Source organism: Phytophthora infestans, genomic scaffold, assembly GCF_000142945.1.
Source record: "Phytophthora infestans T30-4 supercont1.82 genomic scaffold, whole genome shotgun sequence".
Taxonomy (NCBI): Eukaryota; Oomycota; class Peronosporomycetes; order Peronosporales; family Peronosporaceae; genus Phytophthora; species Phytophthora infestans.
The window spans coordinates 484,644-495,733 of record NW_003303677.1 but is presented as its reverse complement, the minus strand read 5'-3'; the positions used below and the strand labels follow the sequence as shown (position 1 = coordinate 495,733).

Genomic DNA, 11,090 nt, shown 5'->3' with positions numbered 1-11,090 from the left:
ATCAGAGATACCTTTCGATGCCATGATTAAGCAGATGAGTGCATGTAAGAAGATCTCAATTTGAAAATAAGCAAAAGGATTGCAACTCATATGGAAGATATTTATTGCAGCATCGCGTAAATTTTCCCCACAATTTCTTTCAATCCTTCAAACGACGGTATGGTATCCGCTTGAGGAAGAACAGTCTCATGCTCTCTGACCTTCTCGTCGCCACTGATCAAGAACTTCCACTCGAGAAAATTCGTCACAATGCCATACGTCACAGTGAGATCTTCGACATCAGCAAGAGCTTCGAGCCCCGTCACATTCTGAACCATTCCTTGCAGCATATCTTCACGCTTTGCTTGGACAAGTGAAATTCTCTTGGTGCCACGCTTGAGCACGAGCTCGAATCGACCTTTCAGGAGCACGTTCTTCCCAACCACGTCTTCTTCGACTAATATGCGGACGTTCTTGAGCAGACGACTGACTGTCTCAAGGATCGGGGCGATAAAAAACAATCTCTTGGCTTCTTTCCCATCCGACATTTGTCCATAGAGTTCCCGCAAGTCACGAATACGAGCGAGGAGTAGCTCGATGTCAGCATCAGGTATATCGCTTGGTTGAAGGTCGAAAGAATCGTCGAAGTTGTAAATTGGTTTGATATCTTCCCAACAAAGACTCGAATAGCCCACAGTCTTGTCGACATCGTGATTTTTCCGCTTTTTGCTTGTTTTCTTGGTGTCTTCACTCGTGGTCTTCTGGTTCGCCTCTTGATTCTTCTGACGGATCATTGCATTGATCGCAGCCCATCGTTTGAGACGTTCGGGGTGCCGGTGTATTGTAGTTGGTGGCAAAGAGGGTGCCACGCCGATTGCCATGGCTGCAGAGCGGTCGTTTTTACCTTTCGGAACCACCACCAGCACGTGAATTTGCTCACTGGATGGAAGCTCCATGTTGTTCTTCGTGTAAAACCACGTTGTTAAGGTCTTTGAGCCCAGAATCGGTTCTCCGGCCGTCAGCGCATGGATGTAGTCATCAGATTCTCCTTCCACCAGCTTCAGAGCAGCCCGATGTTCGTCTGGGAGCCACTTAAAACTTTCCTCCTTCATTTCCTCCGCAGAAGGGCGGTAAACAGGGACGACCTCTTTGCCGCTCTCATCTTCGACGGGCTGCTTCGCCAGGAAGAGCTGCAGGTCCTTGGCGTCGCCCGTGATAGTCGTTGCATTCTTCGCCTTGATCGCATTCTTCAAGTCTCCCACCAGCTGGCTCGCGTCAATGTCCACAGGGAAAGCGCTTCCAGCCACACCAACGATCGCACAAACAAGCTTCACCATAGGAGATTTTCTGGCGTACTTAAGCGGGAAAGAAGGGTGTGACATAGATTTTCAACCAATGATGGGACGCCACGTCGCGCTGGTCCGAACTAATCCTTGAGGTAAAAATCTGCCAGCGTATTGCTTTTATCAATAGTATTGTCAATTCCAGTGAAAATTGGATACCGAGGGTGATTGACGGATAGTCTGAAAAATCAACACTTAGACATGATTGGTCAAAACTCACCAGCTGCAACTTAGGTTGAACCACAAGCTGATATTGATGCGAAGTAGCGTCCGCTGGGGATGATGGTATCTGCTGCTCAGGTTAACCAACAGGAGATGTAGCTCGGGGTGATGTTCGACGTCGTGTGGAACGTGGAGTCCGCGGCTGTATAGCTGTGCCAGGGGCTGGAGAAGGTCGAGCTTGAGCTGATTCACCAGGTGATCTTGCTGCTCCAAGAAGTGACGCTCGTTGGGCTGCAGATGACACTGGACCCGGGGTTGAGTATGCCCTAGTCGTGGTCGCTGGCAGTGCTTCTCGGTCTGGAGGTGTACGCCGTCGTATTGGACCTGGGTGGGGCCGTGTAGTCTCCGTTGGCGTCCGAGTACGCTCAGGATATGGAGATACACGGGTCGAATGTGGTGATACACGTGTTCGACCACCACAGCGTGCACCATCAGCTGATGCAGCACCCGCTGGTGGGGGTCCTCTTGCGCTACCGGACGAGACGTTAGATCGGAGATTCATTACCGTTTCCCGTAGCAGAGTCTGCTCTGAGCTTGCAGTGTGTAAAAACCTGTCGCATGTAATGTTTCCGTATGATGTATGGTAGGATGAACGATTTCATAGGCCATTCAGCGTGGGTGATTAATAAATCAGACAGTCAAGTTTTGAGTAGAAAGCACAATAATGTATTGATTCAATACACCCCGTTTTCGCGGGGGTGGACCATATAGGATTTGCAAATAAATCAGACTTTAGCTTACAAACTCTAGCTCTTTTAGATTCAGGACAATCGCATCCGGAAGTTTATCAAAGGTCCGAGGGCGCGGAAACGGGGTGCAGTACTGTACATGTATAGTTTGAATGTTGTCCGTCGCAGCGGTCCCGAAACGCCCTAAGATCCAAAAAGACGTGGCTCGCTATAAGGTGGGCGTCGTCAAATCAACGTCTTTTAGCTCTCACCGGTTGAGCGGCTCTAAAATTACCCTAAGATCGAAAAGACGTTGCTTTCGCTCTCAGGTGGTCGAGAGGTTGCGTCGTCAAAATAGCAGCTGCCTCGAAAGAACGTTCCAGGACTGGTCTCGCAGGTAAATTACGGAAGAGAGTCGCTATTGTGCCGGACTGAAAACGCAAAAAATTAATTGTCAAGGAAATTATGAGTCCCTCGTACGGTTAAATTTGTATACCCGTATACGGAGCTTTTGTGCCACTCATTTAGGGGCACTCCATTTCGAGAAGAGCAGCGCCAGCAATGGATCGGCGCCAGCCTGCACGCGCGTCGAAGAAGCGGCCCTCAGAGGAAGCCTACAGCGGGGGCAGTGAGAATGACGGCTTGGACTTGAGCTGGGTGGACGACTCCGCCGTATCCAGTAGTTCCAGTGCAGCGACGTGGAGTGTCGAGGATTCAAGCGTGACTGATACGCCTGGCGAGAGAACAAGTGGAGGTAGTAGCGGAAGAGGATCTCCAGAAGTCTGTGCAGACTTAGTTGAAACGCAGTTTCAGTCCTGGGAAGCCTTTCACTCGTATCTGGACGATTATCAGAAGCAGACTTACCAGGTAAGGGCATTGATGGCACTATGTATTACATTATGAGAGTATTCAACGGGTTTGACCAATTTACTGTAGGTTTTTAGAGTGCGATCAACTAAAAGCGTGGCAGAACGGAACATGCTAATCCAGAAGGCCCAGAAGCCGTCTTCAACGCTCATCCCAGAGGCATGGTGTACGTACGCAAAGACGCTCATTTGCACGCATGGCGGCAAGTACAGATACCGTGGTAAAGGGAAGAGGCCACGTCAGGAAGTACGCCCGATCGAGTGCAAGGCCCAGGTGCGAGGCGTTGACTGTCGGTCACTGCCGGTCACAGTCGGTTGTAGTCTGGCACTGTCGGTCACAGTCGGTTACTGATCGGTACTTTATGTAACAATACTATTCAACAGCTAACGTTGCTCATGTGTGTATACAGATAAACGCTTGCGTTCAAGTGGTGAACACATCCCCTCTTCATTTTGCAGTTTGCGTCACTAAGACTGCATTATCTCACAACCACGGATTGGGGTTGCGTACGTACCGCCATTATCCCGCTAATCGACTGGCTATAGAAGAAGATGTTTTGGCGACGGTCGACTCCCTCAGAAAGTCAGGCACAAAGACGCAAAATATTCTGAAATTTATCGTGGAGAACACCAGCAGCGATCCAACTCCTCAAGATGTGCGAAACCTAATCCGGAAGCTAAAGAAACAAGACCAGGGCGTGTCATCTCGTTCTCAGCGCATCAAGAAATGGATGGTGGACTTTTGTGCTGTTCAAGGGAACGTAGGGCATATTTTTGTGGACCCATCAGGCGGAAAGGTTCGTTTTGCGTCTCAAGTATTGTGAATCGGTCAGTTTGATTCTAAATGTGTGTGTTTGGTTTTGTAGAAAATCGCTACGTGTATTACACTACAAACGAAGCACATGATTGACATTTTTAGCAGATTCCCTGAAGTTTTAATGATCGACGCAACGCATGGTACCAACACCTCAAAGTACAAGATTTTTTCGTTCATGGCTCATGATATTTTCGGGAAAGGTCAGTACGTACAGCACGCTATCCTACAAAATGAACGAAGTGAAACGCTGTTCTCGGCGTGTGAAGAATTTAAGAAGCAGAATCCTTCCTGGACTACGCTGCAGTGTGTGATCGTGGACAAAGACTTTACCGAAATTGGAGTTTTGCAGACTGCTTTTCCAGACGTTCGTATACTTCTCTGTCAGTTTCACGTCGTGAAATATTTGCGGGAGGAGATTGCATGCGCCGACTATGGCTTCTCGGCGTGGCAAAAAAACAGCTTCGGGCAGTTGTCAATCTGGTGGTGTACGCAAAAACGGAACGGGAGTATGAAAAGCACCGACGCTACATGACACGTTTGACCTGTATTGGTACCAGCCTTGGCACCGCCACGGCTAGATCTGGTGCAATCGTGGAATCGGGTGCGGAATCTGTTGCAGTCGGTGGAAGTGTGGAGTCGGTTGCAGCATTAAGTACTGCTGTGGACACAGAGCAGGCTGCCTTAAATCACCCGGTTGGGACTTACTTTGCGAAGAATTGGGACGGGTGCAGGGACATGTGGTGTTCATTCACGAGACAAAGTGCGGTGACGTTGGGCAACAACACCAATAACAGACTTGAGGCGTCCTGGAAGCACATGAAGGAGATTGTAAATTCTTCAATGGTCTTAGATGAGTGTTTGGCTTCAATTATTTTCTATCAGACTCGATATGAACAGCTTCTGTACAACCGTGCAACCAAGATTTATCACGTCCATCACGAAGAATACGATAATGAGATGAATGTCGTGGCTAACTTGGTTAGCAAGCATGTATGCGAATTAATTCATGAGCAGTACGTGTACGCAACTGGTCCGGATTCCTATTCCTTTTACGAGGCAATGCCTGGAATGATCTTTATCAAGAATGAGAAAGATGCAGAAGGAAGTCTGGACGGGCCACGAGCAGAGTACACAATTACTAAGTCAACCTGGGAGTGTTCGTGTATATTTGCAAGTACGCGGCTATTGCCATGCAGGCATGTTTTCTACGTGCGTCAGCAACTGAAATTGGAGACAATTATTCCGACTCAGTGTTTCCATCCTCGTTGGTTGTTGTCTTCGATGAATGACACGCGTCCTCCGTTGGAGACCGAAAGGAACGGCTGTTCTGTGACTCGGATTGCATCGCTTCCAAAGCTTCCGTGGGACTCTAACCGCAAATTTCGCCAAGCTAATAGCTTTGCTACCGCCATAACGGAAGCTGTAAGCACGCTGGGAATGGCGGAATATCGGGTGGCAATTCAGGCGTTAGCGCAAGTATCAATGATGTTTACTGAAAAAAAGTTTGAGCTGATCAAGGAGCTGTCGTCTATGGGTCCAGTTCCTCAGTCAGTGATTCAGTCGGTAGCGTCGGTGGAGTCGGTGTCTCGGTCGGTGGAGTCTGTAGAGTCGGTGGCTTGGCTGATCAGTCGGCGGAGGCACTCGGTGGAGGCGGTTGACCACTCGGTGGAGGCGGTGTCCCCGATGTTGGAGGCGGTGTTCCAGTCGGTGGAGGCGGTTGACCACTCGGTGGAGGCGGTTGACCACTCGGTGGAGGCGGTGTCCCCGATGTTGGAGGCGGTGTTCCAGTCGGTGGAGGCGGTTGATCACGCGGTAGAGGCGGTGGAGTCGGTGCCGCAGTCGGTGGAGTCGGTGCCTCAATCGGTGGATCACTTGGTGGATCATTCGGTGATGCAATTGACTCAAGTTCTTGAATCCGAACCAATTAATGCGGAATCACCTGGATTCGAGATAGCAAGTCCCTTACGCCCGCGAGGCCGCCCGAAGCAGAAGGCAAAGACTAAGAAAGCGAAGAGGAATGTATCTATCCTAATGGCACAAGATGATTCGATACTTCACGACCAAGGTATGAGCCTCAAAACAGTCAAGGTTCTCCTTTCAAATGAACCTACCTACGCATCATGTGCTGAGCCGCTACGCCGATTCCAGCTATTTGTTTTTGATAAGAAGATGAAGCCCCCAATGCCCTACCTTATTTCGAAGATGCCGGCTAACAAAGTTATCATGGATCCAATCGACATTTCTCGTATTTTGGCCAAAGAGATACTCCAGCGAGCGAGCAAAAAGGTAGTTACCCTACAAAAGAAGCACAAGGAATTGCCAGAGCTAGACTTTGCAGTTGATTTTCCTGGTCTATTTGTAATCGGGATGCAGACACTGAGAACCATGAAGCTATGGCACCAAGCAGTCAAAGAGCTAAACAATATCGAGAGAGCCGTAAAATGGATATCAGAAATTGATTTCTCGCTGGATATTTCGCCTGTATTTCGGGCCGAACCAGATGCAGAATTGGCGTCAAAACTAGAAGCAATTCCGATTTTCTCTGAAAGGGTAAGCACTTTGCATATTTTAAGGGTAGCAGCAACTGACACTTTGTATACGTATTTTGTAGATTCGGATCGTTGACTTTGCATGCAGATCACTACTTAGTGACACTGCGTTGGCAGAGGCAATAGCAAAGCTATTTGGGCAGCAAGAGGAAGTCATGACTGTTGACCCAGCTATATGGGGGTATCGTGGAGAGAGGAAATGTGAGCATTCCAGACGAAGAGTTAAAGCACTTGTTCAGTTGTATTACTGGGCCAATTATACTGCTTCCAGTGAGCTGTAACGGCACGCACTGGTGCGGTATCATGATCAACACAGCTGAGACAACTATCAAGTACTATGATTCCATGAGCAGCAGCTACACTGGTACCCTTAGAGTACTAGCGCACAAACTTGTGCAACACATGTCGGCTACACCAGGACGTTACAGAGTGGTTCCCTATGTTGCGGATGCTGAAGTCCAACTAGACAGCTACAACTGTGGGGTGTACGTTCTGCTTGCATTCGAAACGTTCTGTAGCGGAGAAAGCACAGGTGAATTGAGTAAGAAGGCACTGCAGTACCAGCGTTATCGCTACTTGCAGATGTGCATGTGAAGCAATACACTTTGTTTAACTTGAATTATTTAGTTGCTGTTAAAACACATTGTGTCGGAAACATCACAGAAAGGTTGGATTCGTCCTTGAGGTTAACATCGGCCTTGAGGATGACTTTGCTCTAAAAACACTAAGTGCTCGTATCCGGATTATACAGCATATACAAGAAGGGTGAATTTCTTTGTCGGGCACAATCGGTCACGTCGGTGGTCAGTCGGTCACGAATGGCTCGTCTTCGTACCTTTCAGTCGGTCACAATAACGCCTGCCATTACGGAAAGTAAAAAAACTGCCGGCGTAATGTTCCATGTCATACTACTAACGTTTTCGTGGGAAATGCCTGATGCCGAGTTTCCAGATATTGAAAAATTCAGGCGATTCTGCGGGGCCCAAAAAACTGAATTCGGAATTACTACAGCGATGGCGCTCTCTCGGAATGAGTAATCGTTTGGCCTGGTTAAAAGCTTCGTACACTCTGGTTGCTTATACAAGTGTTTGGCCTTCTGTAGCCGCACAACTTTGTCAGTACAGCCATGTGTGTAATTGACGCACATGCTGCCGAACTGTACTGTGATACCGTACTGTACGTATTACGAAGTAGTACCGATATTAGTGATTGGATACTTTAAGAAGCATGTTTCCTGTTCATAATTTAAAAAAGAGTATGCAACCGTTATAACTAGTTTGCACTGCTCGCCACAATCGGGGTAGGAAGTTGAAGGTTGCTGCGCAACAGCAGTAGCGACTCAATAGCTAGGCCTTTTCGGTCGTCGTGGGCATCATGCTCTTGCTTGTGATCGGCCAAATAGTGCCACTCCATTCCTGCATGGATAAAAACATCTTAGAATATCGCATCCGCGTTATTGATTCACTAGATGATCTTCATACCGGGATGATCGGGCCCAGATCAACGTCGTCTGTATCCCAGCTGACGATTTTGTGCACTGCGGGAATCATGTGGTCGAGCACAAACACAAGCGCCAGGGTGATCTGACCCAGCACGGCGTCGCCGAGCTCCATGGGTGTGTGTGGCTTGTACATCATTCTCTTATGCTTTTCTCTCAAGTTTTGTTGGTCTTGGTCTGGATGACGCAAATTGGTAACTGAGTCTCAAAGGCACCCATTTCATTGACCACCATTCGTGATGAGCATGTGTAATTATTATAGCAGCATAGAAATGATTAACGTCAACTTCAGCCTGCGAAAAACCCACTTGCCAATCGCCTCTTTTGTAGATTTCAAGAAGATCTTTCATTTAGCAGAGCGATATACACATTGCGTCATCATCGCTTTAAGTTGTGACTGTTGCTGCGATGCTTCAAAAAAACTTCTTCAACAAAATATGGGAATTCGTTTTTTGCGTTGGTAGTGCCGTGTCGGTGGGCCATCGTGTCGTCGGACGCGAAGCGAACAGGTGACGACGGCGACCATTTTGAAGCGCGTTGAAACAAGTGCCACGTCGGAGTCGTGCCAACTGGGAAGTATGTCGTATGACTCTCGCTTTTTCATAAAGGCTCTTTAGGTCGAGCGATCCAGGCTAAAAAGTCAATCGCCGTCAACTGACCGGTCCTGGAGCTATCTCCGATACAGTAGGCGTTGCCGACGACGAAACGCCTGACACAGTGACGTGTGCAGCATGTTGCCCTTCCGTGGCCCCGCGAATGGTGGCAATCCGCGATCAAGTTTATTGCATTCTGTTTCGTCAACACTTTTCACCTTTTATCTCATGTTTATGTTGTAGAATTTAGCGCTAATTACAAAAGCGACAACTTCAATTATGAAAATTCGGACGCATCTCGTCGATAACAAGGAGAAACATTGTGTCGCATTAGATCTACTCTATGGCGATACACCACACGCTATATATACAGTGTACACACCACCACCAGGTATTATTACCCCGTACACGACACTTCTGTCGTGACGACGAGAAAACGATGCGTCTGGAGAGACGCGTTTGCTTGAAGTTCTTCACAGTTTTCCACGTAAGCTGAAGTTGATGTCCGTAGCTGAGACACAGTCGAGCGTCCCGCAATGCAGTCTCTATGTTACGGGACGCAAAAGAACGCCGCGATCCAGAAGGTCGACGTGTACTAATTCACAAAGCTGCCGTCTTCAGACTCAGTTACCAATTCCCGCCAAGACCAACAAGACTCCGAAAAGAAGAACACTACTTCAAGAGAATGCTGTACAGACCACACACACCTATGGAGCTCGGGGATGCCGTGATAGGCCACATCACGAGTGCATTCGTGCTTGTGTTCGGCTTTATCGTCCCCGCTGTACACAGCGTTGTTAGATGGGAGACCAACCTCAGTCCCATCGTTCCGGTACGATAAACTGCACCACTGACAAATCGGCTGGACTAACGTCAAAATTATGTTTAATTAAAGAAATGGGCTGGAGACATAAGCCCAGTCAGCAAAAACAAGGCGCTCGATTCGCTGCCCCGCCACTAATTTGGCTTATTAATAGCTCGTGTCGGGTACTGGTACTGTTTCACTGCGCGACGACGGTACCATCAGCGCAAGGAGTCTGAATCAACTCGACCTTAACAGCGACTGCCCGCTTACATACTGCTTTAATTTATACTTTTTAAACATGCGCTGCTTTGGCCCTGTAGCACCTAAAAAATGTTGTTGTGCTTTTTTGGGGAGCTAATTCAAGTACTCTACAAAAAAGCGCTTTCGAAAACGGTATCTTAAAAAAAAAAAGCAATAGGAGCTTTGATGTCGCTTTTAAGTCTGACGTTGAAAAGTGCTCGCTTAACTGAGGGTCGCTCTTAACCACGCCATGGCACAAAATGCTGTGATCCGATTGGATGAGCGCTTGCTAGGGCTAGAGTTTAAAGTAAATAAAATGACAGGAAGTGCCACGGACATTCGCAAGTGTCATGGCAAGGGGCAATTGCCATGTGCCATGCTACTTTTATTTGCATTAATGAATATTTTAAAAATAGTTTTCATGATGGCACAGTGGCAGGTCTATTCGTAACCACGCCATGCCATGGCTCAATCTCTAGTACCATGGCATGGCACACGTGGCAGTGGCTAAGAGCCACCCTGAGAAAAAAAACTTTCTGTTTTTCTAAAAGCACTTTGATTTCGAAACACTTTTTTCAATGACATTTTATCAAATCATTGCGATTTAAAATAAAAAGGAATTCCAAAGGTGTTAAACAAAGCGTTTCTTTTTGAAAAAACGACTCTTAATTATTTTGGCTTTATAATATGATCAAATATTAATTGAACCCTTTTTTTCGAAAGCGTTAAAAAATCGAGCTCTTACCAAACGGTTTTTCGCTTAATGGTCAGCCAGCCATCCGTCAAACCGACGTCTACCACAAACATCAAGATGACCGACTCCGCCGGTGCGAAAATGAACGCTGCGACCATCGCCGAGCCCTTCTGCTTGGCCGTGCGCCAGTATATTGAGCAGGACATGGGTGGCGTGGGTCCCAAGCTCGTGGGTTTGCTGGCTCACGGCCCAAGAAGTACGCCGAGTGGACGGGCAAGACCTGTGCACGCGACGGCATCCGCTACGAGCTGCGCGAAGTGCCCAAGGACGGGCTGCTGGAGGCTTTGGAGAAGGCCAACAAAGACTCGGATGTGCACGGTATTCTCGTGTACTACCCGTGCTTCGGCGCCTTCCCGAGCTTCTTCGGTGGCACCATGGACGATTTTTTGCGCGACAGCATCAGCATTAAGAAGGACGTGGAAGGACTGTGCCAACTCTACCGTGGCAACTTGTACCGTAACATCCGCTACGTAGACGACGAGAAGACGCAAAAGTGCGTGCTGTTTTGCACACCTTTGGCAATTGTCAAGATCCTCGAACACCTTGGCGTTTACGACAAGACCAAGCCTACTGGCAACCACTTGTCAGGTGTTAACATCACGGCTATTAACCGTAGTGACATTGTCGGCCGCCCATTGGCTGCTATGCTTGCGAATGACGGCGCTGACGTGTACAGCGCCGACATTGACTCGCTGTACCTATTCCGTCGCGGTAAGCTCATCCCGAGCGAAGAGACGCAGGAGACGGCGTGTAAGA

General features: G+C 48.2%; 2 protein-coding genes across 2 annotated transcripts; both read right to left on the bottom strand.

The window, feature by feature from the left end:
* Window positions 1–101: 101 nt before the first annotated feature.
* Window positions 102–1,316, bottom strand: PITG_18847 (Crinkler (CRN) family protein; the record flags this gene model as incomplete). Its single annotated transcript, XM_002997203.1, has 1 exon — window positions 102–1,316. The coding sequence occupies one exon, from the start codon at window positions 1,314–1,316 to the stop codon at window positions 102–104; it is 1,215 nt and encodes a 404-aa protein (XP_002997249.1).
* A 5,966-nt stretch (window positions 1,317–7,282) lies between these two features.
* On the bottom strand, window positions 7,283–8,081 carry PITG_18845 (uncharacterized protein; the record flags this gene model as incomplete). Its single annotated transcript, XM_002997202.1, has 3 exons — window positions 7,283–7,302; window positions 7,510–7,540; window positions 7,926–8,081. The coding sequence occupies 3 exons, from the start codon at window positions 8,079–8,081 to the stop codon at window positions 7,283–7,285; spliced, it is 207 nt and encodes a 68-aa protein (XP_002997248.1).
* Window positions 8,082–11,090: the final 3,009 nt, after the last annotated feature.